At 42.6% G+C, this 23,861-nt stretch overlaps 1 protein-coding gene across 1 annotated transcript in view; it reads right to left on the reverse strand.

Moving 5' to 3' along the window:
• Positions 1-469: 469 nt before the first annotated feature.
• The window catches only part of NCF4 (neutrophil cytosolic factor 4), a 43,078-nt gene continuing 19,686 nt past the window's right edge, over positions 470-23,861 (reverse strand). The window contains exons 6-11 of the mRNA XM_040407264.1: positions 23,662-23,789; positions 18,847-18,895; positions 15,235-15,333; positions 2,018-2,148; positions 1,861-1,926; positions 470-955 (exon numbers count right to left, since the gene is read on the reverse strand). Of these exons, the coding sequence (XP_040263198.1) occupies positions 760-955; positions 1,861-1,926; positions 2,018-2,148; positions 15,235-15,333; positions 18,847-18,895; positions 23,662-23,789 (669 nt within the window). The 3' untranslated portion in view covers positions 470-759. The remainder of the gene's footprint in view (positions 956-1,860; positions 1,927-2,017; positions 2,149-15,234; positions 15,334-18,846; positions 18,896-23,661; positions 23,790-23,861) is intronic.

Raw genomic sequence — 23,861 nt, forward strand, 5'->3', positions numbered from 1 at the left:
GACATAAGTACTGTGAAGGCTGTACAATGAGGGCAATACTATTGTGAGGGTGCACAATTTTTTTAAGTATTGGGGGGTGCCAGAGAAATGACCCGCCCTGGGTGCCAAACACCTTAGGCATGCCACTGCCCACTAAAGAACCACTTTAAAGGCTATGTACACCTTTGGGGGCAATTTTTTTTTACTGATTGCATTTTACTCATTTTGGGGTAAAAATCATTGTTTTAATTGGTCTCTATTAAAAATATTGATACGTATATTACAAGGGTAAGAAAGTACGGAGTCAGCGGCACTGCTGGTCCCACCTCGTAGTGTCCAATAAATGATGATGGAGGCAGCATGTCCGGTACAAAAAATCCCTTTATTGGGAGCCGCTTAAGTGAATCAACATGCAAAATGTTGTTACGTTCCGGCTAACACATAGCCTTTATTAAACACCTCTCACCTCGTATACACTTAAAATATTGAGTTGTTCTGTCAAAAAGAGTTAACAGTTTATCTAGCTGTATGAATGGTAGTTTTAACTTTCACTTTACCAAAAGGTCATAAACGCTTATTTAAGCCACATTCTTATCAGTAAGATAACAATTAAGCTATAATGAGTATCAAGGAGAGAGACAAGGAGCCATTCAGCTGAGCTGCCTGACGGAACAGAGTGAAAATTCAGATCCTGCTACTAGAAAATCTCAAGGCTGCACAGAGACAGGGGTTCAAAATTTTTCCTACAATTTCTAACATCTCCAGCAGCTGATTTCCAGCTCATTCCACATTTTTATACACATCTAGGTCATCACTCCGTGTGATATGTAATTCCCAGGGAAAGAAGTTCTCTAGATGCAATTTTCTTTTTCCCTTTGTAACAAGAAGCTCCATGTCACTGTTGTCCACCAGGCGAATCAGATCACCATGGGAGTCCTTCATATTCAAGGCCAGGTCAACGTCAGGGAACTGATTTCTGGAAGAAAAAAATACATAGGAATGTGTTAAGCAGCAAAGAACAAATTAATTTCGCACTGCCAGACACTGATATCAGGATACCGGGGGATGTCTGTGAGAGCAAGATGGGCGTGATAGAGGAGATGATTCTGTCACTCGCCTCATCTGACAATATGCCCCAGTGACTCCCGGAGCTAGGTTTTGATGACGTCAGGTGCATTTTAAAAGTGGATATTTCACACAAACACCCTATATATGAATTTCAACAGTGGGAACGTGTCATTGAGAAATATGGTGGTCAGAATGAGCACCATAATTATGAAGCACTTGTTCCAATTATTCCCACATAGGAGTTGGATAAAGTGGGTGAGACGTAGGGTGACTTTTTTTGTATTCAAAATTTCTTCCTTTTAAACAAAAGCAAATATCTCTGGAATCTTTCTTTGCATTCTGCGTTAATTGGCACATGTATACTGGGAAACTGGGTGGGCGTGGGGCACGCTTCTGGGATACCTCCAATGGACACTACAAAATGTAATATGAAAGTTGCCTCAATGGCATAGATCGATACAGAAAAATTAAAACTATATATCTAATAAACTGCAAATGGCTGGGATTGTCTTGACAATTAAGTCACATAACAAAAATGAATTTTATTTTCTTTAGCGGCTATTGATTTTGTTCCCTGCTAAAAATACCAATACTGCATACTGTAGACTTGTTGAAACAATGCTGCCCATTAGTAGTGACCTTCTTTAAACCAAGGGAAATGCCCCTTTCCAGTAATAATGCACATATTGAATAAACCAACAAATTAATGCCTGTGGTAAACCTATTGTATCCAATCTGCTATAATATAAGATTTATTGATCACACCATTTATAAACCAACTCTCTTGTTTTATATCCGAAACCGAGATTATACCTCATTAATTCTAGCAGTTCATTGCATGACGGTCGTTTCTTCACATCCTCTTCTAGAGGGATATCTCTGTAACACAGAAGATTGCATACTGTACGTCTATGTACTGCATGATGTGATTGTGAATGATGACGGGAACAGCGCCCCCTACTGTAATTACCTGATTGCACACACATCATAATCATGGAAATAACATCGTAGGCAGCTGACAGGAAATTTTTCCACTGGAAGATCCTTGATAATTCTCACAAAGGACTGGGGAAATATTCCTATTCCATCTGGAGTAGATCCCTGATAACCAGAAAATGACATACATTTCATAATTACTAATTGATTTCTCCCCTTTTATAATTATTATATCACCCATAAGTAATAAATAAGGATGAGCGAATCAAAGTCCATGAAGTCTAATTCGATCCGAATTTCAGGATAAATTCAATTTACTGCAAAGCCAAATATCCTCGTGCTTCGTGGTAGCGAATCGATTTAACCTGAAATAGTGTAAAAAAAACAAAAAAATAATACTAACCTGCTCCATTTTCTCGCAACGGGCCGCCGCCCGCTGCCATCTTGCTTGAAGACCTCGGCCGAAATCCCGTGCGCGGTGACGTATGACGTTGCCACACCGGCTGGCGTGATGACGTCATCTCGGACTGCACAAGATTGCGCGCCAGACCTTCAAGCAAGATGGCGGCGGCCGGCCCATTGCGAATAAATGGATCAGGTAAGTATTTGGATTTTTTAAACTTTTTACACATTTATGTATATCAGATATTGCAATCATGTATGAATGCGGCATCTGAGGAGTACAATGATGGGGAGCGGCGCAATCGCACTACTTAGTAATTCGTAACAATATTTTTATAAAATTCGGTGAAGCAGCCAATCAAATTTTACCAAACTTTGCTCATCTCTAGTAATAACCTAAAGAACGAGTATCAGATGTGGTGTGTTTCCAAGCATGTTACTTAGCCGCAGTCCTTGCCGGGTGTGGATGACATGTTTCGCCAACTGACCGTTATGCACCACTTTTGCTCCAAGCCCTCAATGAAAGTAACAGTACCAAATTATCAATGTATTTCCTATCCACAGGATAGGGAATAAGCATCTGATCAGTGGGGGTCTGACCTCTGGGACCCCAATGATCACGAGAACAGAGGCGCCATCCCCCTGAATGAATAGAGTGTCAGGTTGTGCATGATCGCTGCTGTTCCTTTCATTCTCTCTGGGTCTGCTGAAGATAGTACAGCACTTGGCTATCTCTGGTAGCCCCATAAAAAATTTACTTGCAGCTCATTTCATTCCGGCAAATGAGTCCCCCATTCTCATGGTCATTGGGTTCCCAGAGGACAGACCTCCACTAATCAGATAGGGGAGAAATAGATAGGGAATAAGTTAATTATGTTGCAAAACGCATTTGATTTAGATTTTTACATACATTTTTATTACTTCACTGCATCTAAATCAGAGTGACAACCCCTACAGTAATACACAGGTCATGCAGACCTTTGTGCTCTCATGACTACGTCTGTCACCATAGGGACGTATAGATCTGCATAGGATCTGTATCCACAAATGGTTGGAAATTTTTAATCAAGTCCATCAGCAATTTTGCTAAGGTGTGATCAAGTTTTCACAGCTTGTCCCTGTCAATCAGTGGAGAGGGTGTAGCAGTTGCATAAAGTGCAGAGCCCTTACGTTTCTCCTAGAGGCACATTTGCATATATTAAAACTTAATTTTTCTCAGCAATGCGGCCACATATGAACATGGGACCAACACAGACTCCTTCAGCTGCCAAGCGCACATGTAACAGGTCAACCAGTGTCATAGGTACAAATCAGGTCAGCGATGCAGTCATTTTGTTAATAAAGTTAACTGTTAAAAAAACAAAGCACACCAAGGGCATAGAGAAAAATGTAAGAGCTGTTTCTTAATAGACACATACAGACATGATGATGAGATGCTGCTGGTGGTAGTAATAACATAGAAGTTCTGCTCTTCAGATAATATTCACCTGTTAGATACCTGGGCAGTGTTACCAGAATACCAGAGGTCACACGATGGGTCACATCACTGGCAACATGTTTAGAGCATTAAGTTTAGCTCATGGGATTCATCACTATGGACTGATCTTTGGGCTTTACCATTTTATTTTTATAGACAAAAAAGATTATGAGCAGAGGTTTATCGTATTTTTCAGACTATAAGATGCACTTTTTCCCCCAAAACCCCCAAAAAGTGAGAGAAAAGTGGCAATGCGTCCTATAGTCCGTATGCTAAAAAACTAGTATTGGACGAACATTGGCTGGGACGTTTCGCGAACTCGTGTTCGCGATCAAATGTTCGCAAGCCGCGCGTTTGCGGCTGGCCCCATTCACTATAATGACAGGCGAACCTGAAAAACCTTCAGGTCATATTTTCAGCCACCAAATACTTACTAGAAGTGCATAAATAGTCCCACAATGGCAAAAATTCTCACAATTTTTTTTATTTTAATCAGGGACCATTTTTATGCGTCTTAAAGGAAAACTCTCAAAATTGTGCCCTGCTGAAGCCTAGAAATTTTTTATTTTAGGGAGTACTGGCCCCCAAAATTAGGCATTTACCTGACAGAAAAGAACAAGTGATTATGTGGCTGGAGGTACATTAGGCGGTCACTGAATAACAATTTTACTGTAGGCCAGTGGAGTACAGACCCCAAAAATTAGGCATTCACCTGACAGAAAAGAACAAGCGATTATGTGGCTGGAGGTACATTAGGCGGTCACTGAATAACAATTTTACTGTAGGCCAGTGGAGTACAGGCCCCAAAAATTAGGCATTCACCTGACAGAAAACAACAAGTGATTATGTGGCTGGAGGTACATTAGACAGTCAGTGAATAACAATTTTACTGTAGGCCAGTACAGGCCCCAAAAATTTGGCATTCACCTGACAGAAAATAACAAGTGATTCTGTGGCTGGAGGTACATTAGACAGTCAGTGGAAAACAATTTTACTGTAGGCCAGTACAGGCCCCAAAAATTTGGCATTCACCTGACAGAAAATAACAAGTGATTCTGTGGCTGGAGGTACATTAGGCGGTCACTGAATAACAATTTTACTGTAGGCCAGTGGAGTACAGACCCCAAAAATTAGGCATTCACCTGACAGAAAAGAACAAGTGATTATGTGGCTGGAGGTACATTAGACGGTCAGTGGATAACAATTTTACTGTAGGCCAGTACAGGCCCCAAAAATTTGGCATTCATCTGACAGAAAAGAACAACTGATTATGTGGCTGGCGGTACATTAGGCGGTCACTGAATAACAATTTTACTGTAGGCCAGGGGAGTACAGGCCCCAAAAATTAGGCATTCACCTGACAGAAAAGAACTTGTGATGATGTGGCTGGAGGGACATTAGGAAGTCACCGGCTAAAAATGTTACTGTAGGCCAGTACAGGCCCCAAAAATTAGGCATTCATCTGACAGAAAAGAACAAGTGATTATGTGGCTGGAGGTACATTAGGCGGTCACTGAATAAAATTTTTACTGTAGGCCAGTACAGGCCCCAAAAATTAGGCATTCACATGACAGAAAAGAACAAGTGATTATGTGACTGGAGGTACATTAGGCGGTCAATGGATAAAAATTTAACTGTAGGCCACTGGAGTAGAGTCCCCAAAAATTAGGCATGCACCTGACAGAAAAGAACTTGTTAAGATGTGGCTTGAGGGACATTAGGAAGTCACCGGATAAAAATGTTACTGTAGGCCAGTACAGGCCCCAAAAATTAGGCATTCATCTGACAGAAAAGAACAAGTGATTATATGGCTGGAGGTACATTAGGTGGTCACTGAATAACAATTTTACTGAAGGCCAATGGAGTACAGGCCCCAAAAATTTAGGCATTCACCTGACAGAAAAGAACAAGTGATTATGTGGCTGGAGGTACATTAGGCGGTCACTGAATACAATTTTTACTGTAGGCCAGTACAGGCCCCAAAAATTAGGCATTCACATGACAGAAAAGAACAAGTGATTATGTGACTGGAGGTACATTAGGCGGTCAATGGATAAAAATTTAACTGTAGGCCACTGGAGTAGAGTCCCCAAAAATTAGGCATGCACCTGACAGAAAACGCCTTTTATGCCGCGGTATATACATAAGACAAGGACTTTTCTTTGTTCTGTAAGGTGGCGGATATGTGTGGGCTGGCATGAGGAAAATCAACTACACGTGGTCATCACAGGTGTCGAATTCCTCCGAGATCCATGCCTCATTCATTTTTAGAAATGTGAGGTAGTCCACACTGTCGTGAGCTAGGCGAATGCACTTATCAATAAATCATCAATAAATACAAGAGAACCAGTTCCATCGTAAGCCATACATGCCCATGCCATGACACTACCACCACAATCCTTCACTGATGAGGTGGTATGCTTAGGATCATGAGCAGTTCCTTTCCTTCTCCATACTCTTCTCTTCCCATCACTCTGGTACAAGTTGATCTTGGTCTCATCTGTCCATAGGATGTTGTTCCAGAACTGTGAAGGCTTTTTTAGATGTCATTTGGCAAACTCTAAACTGGCCTTCCTGTTTTTGAAGCTCACCAATGGTTTACATCTTGTGGTGAACCCTCTGTATTCACTCTGGTGAAGTCTTCTCTTGATTGTTGATGTTGACACACATACACCTACCTCCTGTAGAGTGTTCTTGATCTAGCCAACTGTGGTGAAGGGTGTTTTCTTCACCAGAGAAAGAATTCTTTGGCCATCCACCAACGTTGTTTTCCGTGGTCTTCCGGGTCTTTTGGTGTTGCTGAGCTCACCGGTGCGTTCCTTCTTTTTAAGAATGTTCCAAACAGTTGTTTTGGCCACGCCTAATGTTTTTGCTATATCTCTGATGGGTTTGTTTTGTTTTTTCAGCCTAATGATGGCTTGCTTCACTGATAGTGACAGCTCTTTGGATCTCATCTTGAGAGTTGACAGCAACAGATTCCAAATGCAAATAGCACACTTGAAATTAACTCTGGACCTTTTATCTGCTCATTATAATTGGGATAATGAGGGAATAACACACACCTGGCCATGGAACAGATGAGAAGCGGATTGTCCCATTACTTTTGGTCCCTTAACAAGTGGGAGGCACATATGCAAACTGTTGTAATCCCTACACCGTTCACCTGATTTGGATGTAAATACCCTGAAATTAAAGCTGACAGTCTGCAGTTAAAGCACATCTTGTTCGTTTCATTTCAAATGCATTGTGGTGGTGTATAGAGCCAAAATTGTTAGAATTGTGGCGATGTCCCAATATTTATGGACCTGACTGTATATCAATCCCCTTAATCAGTATTTTGTGGAAGCAGGTATTTTGCACCCCTCAATCAGTATTTTGTGGAATCAGGTATATAGAACCCCTTAATCAAAATTTGGTGGAAGCAGGTATATCGCACCCCTCAATCAGTATGTTGTGGAAGCAGGTATATCACAGGCTTCAATCAATATTTGGTGGAAGCAGGTATATCGCATCCCTCAATCAGTATTTTGTGGAAACAGGTATATCAAACCCCTTAATCAGTATTTTGTGGAAGCAGATATATTGCAACCCTCAATCAGTTTTTTTGGGGGCAACAGGTATGTCACACCCGTTGCAAATAGTTGTTCCAATAGCGCTTATCCCTCCATATACCTGCGGTATCGCAGAAGAACCGGACACAACTGCTGCACAATACAAATGCACAATATACTTTCTATGTAAGAAAGTATATTATAGGTATATCACACCGCTCAATCATTTTTTTTGGGGGGCAACAGGTATATAACACCGGTTGCAATTAGTTATTTCAATAGCGTTTGTCCCTCTATATAGCTGCGGTATCGCAGCAAAACTGCATATAACTGCTGCACAATACAAATGCGCTATAATATAATTTCTATGTTAGAAAGTATATTATAAGTATATCAAACCCCTCAGTATATCACACCTATCGCTAGTACACCTATACCAATCCTTAAAAGGACTTTTGTGGCCCTATTAGCTAGCGTTTGGTGTCCCTAACAGTCTGTCCCTGCTCCATAAAGCAACCTCTCCCTACACTGGCAAAACACAGAATGTAAAATGGCTGCCAGATCGGGTCCTGTTATAGGGAGGGTGTGTGTCCATGTGCTGAAACGTCTCAATTGGCTGTCCTCTCCCACCTCATGGATGTGTCATGGGCGAATGGCGAACGCACGAGACGACCGCCGGGTAAACCGTAAGGCCATCTCTACTAATAACCGCTTCCATTATTGAAGTGGTCATCACCATGCAGGACGCATGGAGAGGTGAGGGCAGCACTGTACACTGCTTCTGGGACCTGCTGTGCGCTGTGTCATAACCATGTACAGCATCAGGGCATAGTGCACATATGCACGCAATATGACCTAATGCTATGCAACACCAGGTCACAGTGCAGCGCAGGAAAGCATAAGCAGTGTGGTGCAAGGAGCAGCGAGTCCTGGATCTGCAGTGGAGCAAGCGAGGAAAGTTTATGTATTTATTTTAACGTCTGATCTGAGGTCTGATGGGGGTCCAATCTGAGGCTGATGGGGTCTCATCTGCGGCTGATGGGCTCTAATCTGAGGTTGATAGGCTATAATCTGAGGCTGGGGGGGTCTGATCTGAGTCTGATAGGGCCTGGGGAGTCGGATGGGGGCAGATCTGAGGCTAATGGAGGCTGGGGGGGGATGTCTGATCTGAGGCTGATGGAAGTAGGGGTCTGATGGGGAGCTGATCTGAGACTGATGGAGCATGGGGGTCTGATCTGAGGTCTGATGAAGAATGGGGGTCTGATTTGGGGGTCCGCCCTGAGCTCCGCTGGAAAATATTTATTTTTCTTATTTTCCTCCACCAAATCCTAGGTATCCTAGGTCTTGTAGTCCAAAAAATTAGGTAATTATATATGTTACACACAATGTATGATTTCCTAATCTAAAAATAAATGAAAAAAAATCTATAAAATAATGATAATGCCTGTTGTGGACTTTATTGGTGTTATTAAAAGCAATATCAAAATTAGTATATCAGCTTTATGGGCCTTCTTTGATATTCAAAACAACTCATGTGTTGCATTGGATGTCCATAATTATACAGTTCTTCAAGATGAAATACTTATGGGTTGCAGAACATTCTGTAAATGTCTTTGCAGAGTATATCCAGGATGTGCAGCTCTCAGTGAGAACCAACCACTAAGGACTGCTCCAATTCTCTAATGTTCATCTTTACAGAGTCTGCAGCTGCTGGAAAGGGAAGCAAGCTGCCAAAGACAGCCGGACTGGACTCCTCATACAAAAGGCAGAGTTGGTTTCTTCCTGTATCTTCCTGAATGCAGTGTGTATACATACAGTTGCAAGAAAAAGTATGTGAACCCTTTGGAATGATATGGATTTCTGCACTAATTGGTCATAAAATGTGATCTGATCTTCATCTAAGTCACAACAATAGACAATCACAGTCTGCTTAAACGAATAACACACAAAGAATTAAATGTTACCATGTTTTTATTGAACACACCATGTAAACATTCACAGTGCAGGTGGAAAAAGTATGTGAACCCCTAGACTAATGATATCTCCAAGAGCTAATTTGAATGAGGTGTCAGCCAACAGGAGTCCAATCAATGAGATGAGATTGGAAGTGTTGGTTACAGCTGCCCTGCCCTATAAAAAACACACACCAGTTCTGGGTTTGCTTTTCCCAAGAAGCATTGCCCGATGTAAATGATGCCTCGCACAAAAGAGCTCTCAGAAGACCTACGATTAAGAATTGTTGACTTGCATAAAGCTGGAAATGGTCATAAAAGTATCTTATAACAAATTGTCTATAATTGGAGAAAGTTCAGCACTGCTGCTACTTTGCCTAGGAGTGGCCGTCCTGTAAAGATGACTGCAAGAGCACAGCGCAGACTGCTCAATGAGGTGAAGAAGAATCCTAGAGTGCCAGCTAAAGACTTACAAAAGTCTCTGGCATATGCTAACATCCCAGTTAGCGAATCTACGATACGTAAAACACTAAACAAGAATGGATTTCATGGGAGGATACCACAAAGGAAGCCACTGCTGTCCAAAAAAAACATTGCTGCATGTTTACAGTTTGCACAAGAGCACCTGGATGTTCCACAGCAGTACTGGCAAAATATTCTGTGGACAGATGAAACCAAAGTTGAGTTGTTTGGAAGAAACACACAACACTATGTGTGGAGAAAAAGAGGCACAGCACACCAACATCAAAACCTCATCCCAACTATGGAGTATGGTGGTGGGGGCATCATGGTTTGGGGCTGCTTTGCTGCGTCAGGGCCTGGACGGATTGCTATCATCGAAGGAAAAATGAATTCCCAAGTTTATCAAGACATTTTGTAGGAGAACTTAAGGCCATCTGTCCACCAGCTGAAGGTCAACAGAAGATGGGTGTTGCAACAGGACAACGACCCAAAGCATAGAAGTAAATCAACAACAGAATGGCTTAAACAGAAGAAAATACGCCTTCTGGAGTGGCCCAGTCAGAGTCCTGACCTCAACCCGATTGAGATTCTGTGGCATGACCTCAAGAAAGCGATTCGCACCAGACATCCCAAGAATATTGTTGAACTGAAACAGTTCTGTAAAGAGGAATGGTCAAGAATTACTCCTGACCGTTGTGCATGTCTGATCTGCAACTACAGGAAACGTTTGGTTAAAGTTATTGCTGCCAAAGGAGGTTCAACCAGTTATTAAATCCAAGGGTTCACATACTTTTTCCACCTGCACTGTGAATGTTTACATTTTGTGTTCAATAAAAACATGGTAACATTTAATTCTTTGTGTGTTATTAGATTAAGCAGACTGTGATTGTCTATTGTTGTGACTTAGATGAAGATCAGATCACATTTTATGACCAATTAGTGCAGAAATCCATATCATTCCAAAGGGTTCACATACTTTTTCTTGCAACTGTATAATACTTATTGCTACAGTCCCAGAGATCAAGTGACCACTGGGCCTGGGCAGGTGCAGAATCTGCTGGGTCTTAGAAGACCCAGATCAGTTCTGCATTGTATCTCTAGAGCAGTGTTTCCCAACCAGTGTGCCTCCAGCTGTTGCAAAACTACAACTCCCAGCATGCCCGGTGGGAGGTGTAGTTTTGCAACAGCTGGAGGCACACTGATTGGGAAACACTGCTCTAGAGGTTGTTTTTCTGCTGAAAATGGGTCTTATGTGTCAGAAATATAAAACAAAATAATAAAAAGTTAAAGGGGTTTTCCAGGACTTTGATGGCCTATCTTCAGTATCAGATCAGGGTCCGATACCTGGCACCCCCACCAATCAGATGTTTCGGGCAGCTATGGCGCTGGAAACTATACAGTGGACAGAGCCTTCCATACACTCTTTAGTTTCCAGTGTCGGCAGCCTGCCTTGCACCCCAAAACTCATATCCACCCAAGGATCCCCATCTAACACCGGGCAGAAGAACCCCATAACAATGGTGTGCCCTGGAGGGATGAAATTGTGCACCTTTTCCATCACTGCACAGTGATGACTGCCTCTGTAGCAATTACTACCACCATCATTGCTACCATAACTCCTGTCCTCCACTCCACTCTTGGGCCCGCTGCACACATACTGGTCTATTGGGCCCTGACTTATGATGGACTTGACTCCTGTTTTTGGCACAGAAAAGTCACAAATCCCATCACAATATGCATTTTACGCTGCCCTCACCAAGTCTACAAAATGAGGTCACGGTGAAGGTGGAGTGAGGAAATCATGAGAGCAGGGCGAGAAACTGGCGTAAATAATGACTGAAATATTTGGCAGTTCCGAGCTGCCATAGATTTCCCTCCAGTGCACAGAGAGCAGGAGGAGGCAGGTAATTTAGGACGAGGCCTACGGCCCCATCAAGACCAGCATAGCACACACCAACTTTAATATGTCTTCATGAGATTTTATTAAATGCATAAATTCTGTCGTGCATTTAATAGAAACGAACGTGTTGTGTTAAATCAACAGTCTCATTAGTCATTTAAACCCAATGAGTGTCTACATATTTATTTTCCATGTCCTAATTTTTTACTTTTATAGACTACAAATTTAAAATAGAACATTTGTGTTAACATTCAACACAACAGAATTTTGTGCAGTAGATGGGTTTACAGGTGTGGAAACACAGTGCTGCCAGCTGGAACATTTCATACAAAAGGGCCTCATGAAATATGCCATAATATACTTTTTGAAAAGAGTCACTGTATTTCTTAGACTGAGTTCACACCAAAACATGGTGCGGGTCAAAAACACAGAACAGGTGCAGATCTTTCCATTCTACTTTATTTCTTTGTAGGCTTCACTACTGGTTTTGGCTGAGATTGGCTGAACCCCCCTTTTCCTCCCCCCTCAACACCGGATGTTTTTATCCGCGCACGGGAAGAAGCAGCGGCGGCCACGCGGCATATGGGGGTTATTTCAGAGGTCGGATAACCCCTTTAATACTTAACTCCATTCTCTTGTTAGGGTTTGTTCCCATTACAGTTTTGTTATCCATTCTTCTAATCCATCAGAAGAACAGAAAACATTTAAAAAAAACTGATCCTTTATTTTGGGCATCCGTTGTGTTCATTTTGCTTCCATTTGTGGCAGTTCCGTCAGAGATCCGTTATTTTCCATGGGGAAAAAAGTCCTGTTGTGCATCCCTTAGGTCAGTGGTGGTGAACCTATGGCACGGGTGCCAGAGGCGGCACTCAGAGCCCTCTCTGTGGGCAGTGGCGTCTCTAGCTTTCAAATTTTGGGGGGGCACACTGGGGGCCAGGACAAAAGTAGGGGGGGCAGCTATAACAACGATACATTTACACAAGTACACTTAGAAATGCTGCAATACTTTACCCAATACCTAAAACCGCAACAGGGAAGAAAAGTCCTGCTGTCTGTGGATGACACTTTTATAGAGAGGGGGATCTTTGGATGACACTGCTATGGGGGGGATCTGTGGATGCCACATACCGTATATAGCATCTTATGCTATATGTGTCATCCACAGATCCACCCCATGACGGTGTCATCCCCATTTCCCCCTCCATAACAGTGTCATCCACAGATCTCCCTCCCTAAAACAGTGTCATCCACAGATTCCCCTCCCTATAACAGTGTCATCCACAGATCTCCCTCCCCGCCTCTCACAGGAGTGTACATTTGACATTTCTAAACTGTAATCCATATCCTGCAGTAACTTTAACTTTAAATCAGGATTAAGCGGCCGCTTATACTTACCTCAGTGTCAGCGATGCGATCAGGCCTCCTCCGGCCTGTGTCCCGCGCTGTATGGCTCAGGCGGTGCGATGACGGCCTAGTGCCTGCAGCCTATCAGAGGAAGGGGAAGGGACATGCCTCTCCCTCCCCTGCACCGCTGCAGCACAGGCAGATTACTATGGAGATGAGCGCAATGGAAGCGCTCATCTCCCTGTGCCCGGCGGCGGCGGCTCACTTGGGGGGGGCATTTTAGTTGGGGGGGCACATGGGGGGGCACAGCGTGATGTAGGGGGGGCCGTGGCCCCCTCTGGCCCCCCCCTGGCGACGCCACTGTCTGTGGGCACCCAGGCTGGGAAAAAGTCTATGGTGTACCGCTATGCCTTAGACTTTTCCTGCCATTCATCAGAGCAGGGCGCACTATGAACAGCACAGGCGGCTCATTGAATGTAGGCAGGCTATTATAGATAAGTGATAAAGTACATGGAAGATATACTATATTGGACTGTAGTATTCAGGTTAAATTGCCGTGTCGGCACTTTGCGATAAATAAATGGGTTTTGGGCTACAGTTTGGGCACTTGGTTTCTAAAAGAGTCTCCATCACTGCCTTAGGTTAATACTTACCCTCCATTCTCTTGTTAGGGTGGATCCATCAGAAGAACAGAAACATTTTTAAAACACGGATCCTTCATTTTGAGCATACACTGTACCCATTTGTGTCAGTTCTGTCAGAGATCCGTTGTTTGTTCTGTCAGAGGCCCCTGTTTATAGGTATACTACAAAGAGCTGTCTCTGATATACAGTACAGACCAAAAGTTTGGACACACCTTCTCATTCAAATAGTTTTCTTTATTTTTATGACTATGAAATTTGTAGATTCACACTGAAGGCATCAAAACTATGAATTAACACATGTGGAATTATATACATAACAAACAAGTGTGAAACAACTGAAAATATGTCATATTCTAGGTTCTTCAAAGTAGCCACCTTTTGCTTTGATTACTGCTTTGCACACTCTTGGCATTCTCTTGATGAGCTTCAAGAGGTAGTCCCCTGAAATGGTTTTCACTTCACAGGTGTGCCCTGTCAGGTTTAATAAGTGGGATTTCTTGCCTTATAAATGGGGTTGGGACCATCAGTTGCGTTGAGGAGAAGTCAGGTGGATACACAGCTGATAGTCCTACTGAATAGACTGTTAGAATTTGTATTATGGCAAGAAAAAAAGCAGCTAAGTAAAGAAAAATGAGTGGCCATCATTACTTTAAAAAATGAAGGTCAGTCAGTCAGCTGAAAAATTGGTAAAACTTTGAAAGTAAGGGCTATTTGACCATGAAGGAGAGTGATGGGGTGCTGCGCCAGATGACCTGGCCTCCACAGTCACCGGACCTGAACCCAATCGAGATGGTTTGGGGTGAGCTGGACCGCAGAGTGAAGGCAAAAGGGCCAACAAGTGCTAAGCATCTCTGGGAACTCCTTCAAGACTGTTGGAAGACCATTTCAAGGGACTACCTCTTGAAGCTCATCAAGAGAATGCCAAGAGTGTGCAAAGCAGTAATCAAAGCAAAAGGTGGCTACTTTGAAGTACCTAGAATATGACATATTTTCAGTTGTTTCACACTTGTTTGTTATGTATATAATTCCACATGTGTTAATTCATAGTTTTGATGCCTTCATAGTCATGAAAATAAAGAAAACTCTTTGAATGAGAAGGTGTGTCCAAACTTTTGGTCTGTACTGTATGTCTTGGGGTTTGTGCTCTTGATCTTATGAAACCCTAGTCCCTGAGAACAGGAGCCATAATGCATGTATATTACAGATCTTCAAATCACGAGGAGCTGCTTTATCCCAAGGTCCGCATGATGTCTACGGACCCTGTTGTTACAGACATGTAAGCAGCACAGACCTCTCCTCGTGTACAGAATCTACAGCTGCCGCCTATACCACATCTATTACACAGGATTTGTTTTAATGTTGCTGAATCCAGTTTAGATAGATTTGATACATGATCATTTTTAATATTAACTAACAGATTGGCAGCCAATTGGGTTCTGCTGGCAACTCCTGAAGTTACTCCTGATACAGGCATTTATGAATATTCCCTTGAAATTCAGCCCACACCTCCTCTTCTTACCTCCAACCAGTTCTTGTTGACTCGACTTAAAAGATATATGAGATCTCCAGACTTAAAGCTAAGTTCTTGGTCAGCGTTCCCCTTAAAGTCAAAGACAGCCTAAGGAAAAGGAAAGAAAAGCATGAACCAGGCGAACATGCTGGAGATAGATTCTCCCTGTATACAGTATATAAACCTGGGAGGAGCCTTATTGGAACATTAACTTTACACCTTTGCTGCAATTGTTGATTGGTTAAAATTCAGTGACGTAAATGTGCACATTCGCCTACTAGGGAGAAAACGTATATGCAGATGCGGGCAAGAACATCACAAGAGATGCTGTCCAGAAGAAAAGACACTGACATAGCTGCCAACAGTCCCGAATTTGCAGGTGCTGTCCCTAATTTTTAGAGACAGTCCCAGCAAATTAGTGATGTCCTATGCCAAAATCGAGTGTAAGTCCAACCCAAAAGTGGGGTATCCCAGGTGGGTTTTGGGTGTTCCCAGGGCAGGATTACATGCCCTAAATAATTTACCTACTACGATGTGAGTAAGTATGCTAATATGGACACTGAAATTCTCTCTATTGATGTGAGCTAATTATGGGCACCATGTATAAACACAGTAGGAGAGAGGAAAATGGGCTTACCGGCCCAGAGCAACCAATCAGATTCTACCTTTCATTTTTTAGAGCTCCTTTGGGAAATGAAAGTACTAATTTGATTGGTTGCAATGGTTAACTAAGTAGTTTTTTCTTTGCACCAGTTTTGATAAATCTCAGTCATTATTAGACAATCCAGGGCTGGCGTTAGGGTGTATGTGACTAATACGGTTACACAGGCCTGTCATTACCAAAGGGAGTGCCACTGGCCATGATGGATAAAGCACCTGGAGCTCCTCTAAGGCCTCATGCACACGGTCGTTGTTTTGGTCCGCATCCGAGCCGCAGTTTTGGCAAAATGGCGGAACGCACATGGACGCCATCCATGTTTTGCGGACCGCAAAACACATAACGGTCGTGTGCATGAGGCCTAAACCTACAGTTGGTGCCAAAGCCTGTAAAACGGCATCTGTACAAGATGCAACTACATTCCTTAGTTTATTGATTGGGCAGTATTATTTGATCTCCTTACAGTAATATTATTTGGGCACTACATGCTACACCATGATGGGAAAGGTACTGCACAGAGCACAAAGTAAGCCATGTTCTCCCAGAGACCAGCCGAGGTCACTTTTAGACCGCTTCTTTTCCTCCTAGAGAACTGTGGCACAAATGGCCCAGGGCTAATTATGAGCTGCACAACTATTAGGGCAACCTTAAAGGGGTTGTTTCATTTTAGTAAATAGCATTTATTATGTAGAGGAAGTTAATACAAGACACTTACTAATATATTGCTATTAGCCATATTGCCTCCTTTGCTGGCTGGATTCATTTTTCCATCACATTATGGATGCACAATCCAGCAGCGGTGGCTGTGCTTGCACATTATTAAAAAAAAAAGCACTAGCCTATATGTGTTCGCATGGTTCTATAGCAGACACGGCCACCGCTGATGGATTGCAGGGTGGTCGTAACCATGGAAACAAGCAGTTTTTTTATTAACTTTCTCTACATGATAAATGCCACTTGCTAAAGTGACACAACCCCTTTAATTATTGGAGTAATGCTTATGGAAAATTACTGATTCACTTCTAGACTGTAAATGAGCTATTAGAAATATGTTCAAACACATCAGATACACTGCAGATTGTCCATCCGGATTTGCAGTGGAAAATCCGCAGCATTTTACAGTAGCAGCAAAGTGGATGGGATTTTTTAAAAATCTGACCCATGCAGAGAGTTACATCTGGTGCAGGTTTCATGTCAATTCTCTCAGCACATCCTCTACAATGCTTAGGGTGAAATTCATGGCAAATCAGCTACAAAATCCATGACAAAATGGATCTTTGTATCACTTTCCAGCTTTCTGGCTAACAGAGGTGAGTCCTAGGCAGGGAACCCTCTGATCCTCTTGTTTGCCCTGCACTGAATCGTGCAGGACAAAGGCCTGGAGATACAGTGACTTACTGGGATCTCCATGGCTTCCGCCTAGCAGTGAGCCCAGTGATGTCACCGCCACTAATGGGCGCCCTTTAGCACTGCCCTAGCCTGTAAAACGGCTAGGGCAGCGCTAAAGCCCATCAATAAGTGCCGGTGAAGTCACCAACAACACTGCTAGGTGGAAGCCTCCACCTAGCAGTGAAAGTTTGTAAACAAAAAGGCCCTTGCCCTGCGCGAGGCAGCAGGTGACTACCTGGGTGAAAATGGGGATGAACCCTGACAACCTCTTTAAGGGTTCGGTTACACGGCAGCTGAGCTAGTCCTACAAGGTAATGTGTCTGACAGATTACTTTCACTAGGCTATTCCCTAATGTCTGTAAGGTTATGCTGTAATGTCATGGTATAACATAACCAGAGTTTGCCTGATTGAGTTAGTGAGTGTCATTCAGGTATATTTTAAAATGTATTTATCCAGAAAACTAAAAAAAAAAAAAAAAAAAGCTTACTACATCATATCTTACTTACTACTTCAATACATTATACCACTTACTTTACCAGGCACCTAGTGTAAGTATGTGGGGCATACAAAAACAAATTTTGACCTTTGCTACTCATAATGATAAGATCCCCCCACCGCTCGCTATATGACTTCATCTCATTTACATATATATCTAATCAGATCTCTCATTTATACATACATCACAGGCAGGGACAGAATTATATCAGCCTATTATAGGAAAAGAGACGTTTAGCTCTGAGCCCCTCTCTATAAATACATTAGTCTGCTCATTATATTGAGCGGCCGTAATCCCTAGCACAGTGCCAAGACTGTCTACAGCAGTTCCTGGAGACCATGGTATGTACAACATTAAACCATTAAAACTGGATTGTTGAAAGTGTATGGTAATCAGCCATATTGGATTCCTCTATAGTGCAGATCGGGTGAAGTGATGACTCTAGGGCTAATTGCACACGATAAGGATTGAGTGCGGAAAATCCGCACTGTAGGTCATGTACATTGTGTTCTATGAAAATTTTAAATCCTCATGTACACGATCCAGATTTTTTCTGTGCGGATTTTGACCTACATTGAGGATTTTAAAATCTGCAGCATGTCAATTTATTTTATTTTTTTCTGACCGGATTTTCTCTATTCAATCCATTGGGGAGATTAAAATCAGCATGCGGAAAATCCGCACCAGATCTGCATTTAAGACTAAATGCACACGATCAGGATAGCATGCAGATTTTTTAGTGCGGATTTGCGTGTGGATTTTGACCTGAGGTGCGGATTTTCAACGGGAAGAGTAAAATCTGCACAGAATCTGCATCAAATCTGCATGCACTGCACATCTGTATGTAAATCTGCACCAATTGATGCAGATTGTCCGCACGGATTTCCCTGTGAACACCTGCGGATTTCAGTGCGGATTCTCAGCACATAAATCCTGAACGTGTGCATTTACCCTAGAGGTGAACTTCCCTTCTAGATATATAGGTAATCCCAGACTTGTATAACAGAGTTGATGATTTGAATATACAGTAGACTCTTCCTCTATGAGATGACCATTTCCTCCATATAACAGTATTACCTCCGCCCGGGGTCGCTCCATATCTGAAATGTGCTGGGAGTTCTTCTTACTGCCAGATAAAAAAAATACAGATTACTCCATGGGGTTACCCATTCACACCAGTATGGGATTATACTGAAACATAATACAGACTCTTCTTACACCTTCAGCTTCACACAGCTACAAATGACAGTATATACAGTCAGGTCTATAAATATCGGGACATCGACACAATTCTAATATTTTTGGCTCTATACACCACTACAATGGATTTGAAATGAAACGAACAAGATGTGCTTTAACTGCAGACTGTCAGCTTTAATTTGAGGGTATTTACATCCAAGTGTGAACGGTGTAGGAATTGAGGGTATTTACATCAGGTGAACGGTGTAGGAATTACAACAGTTTGCATATGTGCCTCCCACTTGTTAAGGGACCAAGAGTAATGGGACAATTGGCTTCTCAGCTGTTCCATGGCCAGGTGTGTGTTATTCCCTCATTATCCCAATTACAATGAGCAGATAAAAGGTCCAGAGTTTATTTCAAGTGTGCTATTTGCATTTGGAATCTGTTGCTGTCAGCTCTAAAGATGAGATCCAAAGAGCTGTCACTATCAGTGAAGCAAGCCATCATTAGGCTGAAAAAAACACAACAAACCCATCAGAGAGATAGCAAAAACATTAGGCGTGGCCAAAACAACTGTTTGGAACATTCTTAAAAAGAAGGAACACACCGGTGAGCTCAGCAACATCAAAAGACCCGGAAGACCACAGAAAACAACTGTGGTGGATGACTGAAGAATTCTTTCTCTGGTGAAGAAAACACCCTTCACAACAGTTGGCCAGATCAAGAACACTCTCCAAGAGGTAGGTGTATGTGTGTCAAAGTCAACAATCAAGAGAAGACTTCACCAGAGTGAATACAGAGGGTTCACCACAAGATGTAAACCATTGGTGAGCCTCAAAAACAGGAAGGCCAGATTAGATTGCCAAACGACATCTAAAAAAGCCTTCACAGTTCTGGAACAACATCCTATGGACAGATGAGACCAAGATCAACTTGTACCAGAGTGATGGGAAGAGAAGGGTATGGAGAAGGAAAGGAACTGCTCATGATCCTAAGCATACCACCTCATCAGTAAAGCATGGTGGTGGTAGTGTCATGACGTGGGCATGTATGGCTGCCAATATGCAGTAAGCCGTATTGGAATAATGCACACCGACGCTATAATATGCAATGACTGGGTCAGGTGTAAATGATAGTTAAGAGTTTTTGTTCGTGACGCCAATTGCAGCGTGCGCAGGGTACAATCTCAGGGCCCTTTAAGGTGTTGCAACTCACGTACCAGGTGAGGAATGCCAGAGTGGTATAATGTTTCTGTGTAGTAGTAGGTATATTATTATTATTATTTATTATTAAAGCGCCATTCATTCCATAGCGCTGTACATATGAGAAGAGGTATACATACATAATACAGACAATTGCACTAATCATAAACAAGACGCGTTACAAACTGGTACAGAAGGAGAGAGGGCCCTGCCCGTGAGGGCTTACAATCTACATGGTATGGGAGAAGGACACAGTAGGTGTGGGTGAAGTTGGTCATGGCGGTATGGAGGCAGCAGGGTCACTGGTTGTATGAAGAGGTGGGTTTTCAGGTTTCTTTCAGGTTTCAGGTATAGTGTCAACGGTGTCTCCTACCTTGGTACGGCTGGACTCCTGGATCCTGGCTCACTTGCAATAAATGAGTGTTGCTAGTAGGAGTAATTGAGGAACTTGGTAGTAATGAATGAGATCCAGACTTGAAATATAATTCAACTTGTCTTTACTGGAGGCAGCATCAATCCACATGAGATACAGCAATAGTCTTGGGTCCCAGCAGGTATTGGCAATATATGGCAGGGATTACTATCCCTTCTGCTTCTATCATATGCCTGGAGAATATGGCAGGAATCTATATCTTCTGCTCTGTCTATCTTCTGCTGTGTATGGGACTGACTAGCTAAGGAGTAATTTGGCTTGATGTTACTCACAGTTATGCTCACAGGGAATGGTTGTCCCGGAGCTCTGGAGAGGGCTGCTTGCTTGTCAACCAGCTGAGGCTGAAGGCTCAGACTGGGAATGGTGATCTTGGGTCTCAGCCGAGAAACGATCCTGGGTTGGGATCCCTAGAACTGGGAGCTCCTACCAGCACAGCCTTCCCCTAGACGGGGTGGCTGGCACACTAACTGAACTTCCTTCTCTCCCCATGAGGCGGGACATGGGCGAGCCCACTCTGCTCAAAGAGGGGGGAGCTAAACTGGAATGTACTAAACTGCCACCTGCTGGTGAACATGAAAATTACAGCAAATACAATTAACAGGCTTAGAATATGCACATTTGTGAGGAATATAAATAAAATCACATTAGATGACAAGGCACATGTTACCAACAAATAGTAGCGGAACTGGTTCTCTTGTATTTATTGATGATGTGACTGCTGACAAAAGCAGGATGAATTCTGAAGTGTTTCGGGCAATATTATCTGCTCATATTCAGCCAAATGCTTTAGAACTCATTGGACGGAGCTTCACAGTGCAGATGGACAATGACCCAAAGCATACTGCAAAAGCAACCAAAGAGTTTTTTAAGGGAAAGAAGTGGAATGTTATGCAATGGCCAAGTCAATCACCTGACCTGAATCCGATTGAGCATGCATTTCACTTGCTGAAGACAAAACTGAAGGGAAAATGCCCCAAGAACAAGCAGGAACTGAAGATAGTTGCAGTAGAGGCCTGGCAGAGCATCACCAGGGATGAAACCCAGCATCTGGTGATGTCTATGCGTTCCAGACTTCAGGCTGTAATTGACTGCAACGGATTTGCAACCAAGTATTAAAAAGTTAAAGTTTGGTTAATGATTATTATTCTGTCCCATTACTTTTGGTCCCTTAACAAGTGGGAGGCACATATGCAAACTGTTGAAATTCCTACACCGTTCACCTGATTTGGATGTAAATACTCTCAAATTAAAGCTGACAGTCTGCAGTTGAAACGCATCTTGTTTGTTTCATTTCAAATCCATTGTAGTGGTGTATAGAGCCAGAAATCTTAGAATTGTGTCGATGTCCCAATATTTATGGACCTGGCTGTATTACAGAGTGCTGTTCCCTTATAACTCGAGTTGGTCGATTTTACCAAGCAAAGAGTTTGGGCAGCACGGTGGCTCAGTCGGTAGCAGTGGGGTCCTAGGTTTGGATCTGACCAAGAAAAACATCTGCAAGGAGTTTGTATGTTCTCTCTGTGTTTCTGTGGGTTTCCTCCAGTTTCCTCCCACACTCCAAAGACATACTGAGAGGGAACTTAGATTGTAATCTCCCTTGGGGACAGTAAGTGATGATAATATCTGTAAAGCGCTGCGGAATATGCCACTGCTATATAAGTAAAATAACAATAATAATACTTCAAGAGGGAAGTGCTCCCCCCATCTCCTCTTCTTCCCCTCACCAGCGTGTGTATACATGTACAGATGTAGCCAAACTAAAATTGACCGTGATAAGGCTATTTTCACGCTAGTGTTTCTATTTTACGGTATTGAGATCCGTCATAGGATCTCAATACCGGAGAAAAACGCTTCACGTTTTGTCCCCATTCATTATGAATGGGGACAAAACTGAACTGAACAGAAGTGAATGCTCCAAAAAGCTTTCCGTTTCATTTGGTTGCGTTCCCATATCGGAGAGCAAACCGCAACATGTTGTAGTTTTCTTTCCGTCATGGGATGCGTAGCAAAAAGGATCTGTCATGACCCATCAATGCAAGTCAATGGGGACGGATCCGTTTTCTCTGACACAATAGAAAACAGATCCGTCCCCCATTGACTTTTAACGATGTTCAGGACGGATCCGTCTTGGGTATGTTAAAGATAATACAACTGGATCCGTTCATAACCAATGCAGGTGGTTGTATTATCAGTAACGGAAGTTTTTTTTTGCTGAACCCTGCCGGATCCAGAAAAAACGCTAGTGTGAAAGAAGCCTAACTCTGATAGCACGTTACAGTGTTATCTCATGCCATCTTGTGAAAAAAGCCATTGAAATACATTGAAAGAGTTAGTTAACCTTTCTGTGCCATTTTTTACTTAAAGGGGTTATCCCATAACTAATGTAAAAATGAAAATCAGAAATCATATAGTACATAACAACCTATTTCTAACAAAGCTAGAACCAGCCCTGTACCTCACATGGATCCAGAGATCTCCACATTCATTGCTCTGTTATTTTTATATGAAGCTGAAAGCTCAAGGGGAGTGTCTTTTCTGCTGGAGCTAAGGGGGCGTGTCTCAGCTCTCCCTATCACAGCTCAGGAGGCAGTTGAAGGATAAAACTGAGCATGTGCGGCCATCTCAGTAAGAAGGACAAATAAATAAGAAAAAGACAAACAGTAGGTGGCGCTATACAGATACACTTTATTGAATAACTTAGTGGCTATGTTAAATTTTTAATTACATGCAATTACAAAAGTATTCAGATCCAGGTGTTGGTTTGTAAACCATAGAATACTTTTTGTGGGACAACCCCTTTAACGCGTTAACCATCAAGTTTAGCTCGGCTACAACTGTAAATGAGGGGGTGGGGGAGAGTACTTATAATTATGAATTCTGTGCAAGATTGACAGTACAACAGACCTCCCCTTATTGGGACAGCCTATTATGGGTACATATTTGCTTTAAATGATGTCACTGTGTCTGTTATGATGTCATCGCTAACCCCAGCTTGTGGACCCTCACTCTATCCCTACCATAGTTATTGAAAAAGACCTGATATGCTAAATATGCAGTTTACAATGAAAATCATACATTTTTCGGGTAGGTGGACGTAACCTGCGCAAGGCTCGAGGTATTCTCACACTGTCATCTGCTGTTTGGTGGAAGAACAAACGAAGGTCTTCATCTAATAGAATCCAGGTAGGTAAATTCAGAAGCGCCTGTAGAGCAGACATGAGATAGATAATGCAAGGCTTTTCAGACGTGGTTGTGGAAACCTTTACAACAAACTA

Source organism: Bufo bufo, chromosome 9 (genome assembly GCF_905171765.1).
Source record: "Bufo bufo chromosome 9, aBufBuf1.1, whole genome shotgun sequence".
In the NCBI taxonomy this organism is placed as follows: Eukaryota; Metazoa; Chordata; class Amphibia; order Anura; family Bufonidae; genus Bufo; species Bufo bufo.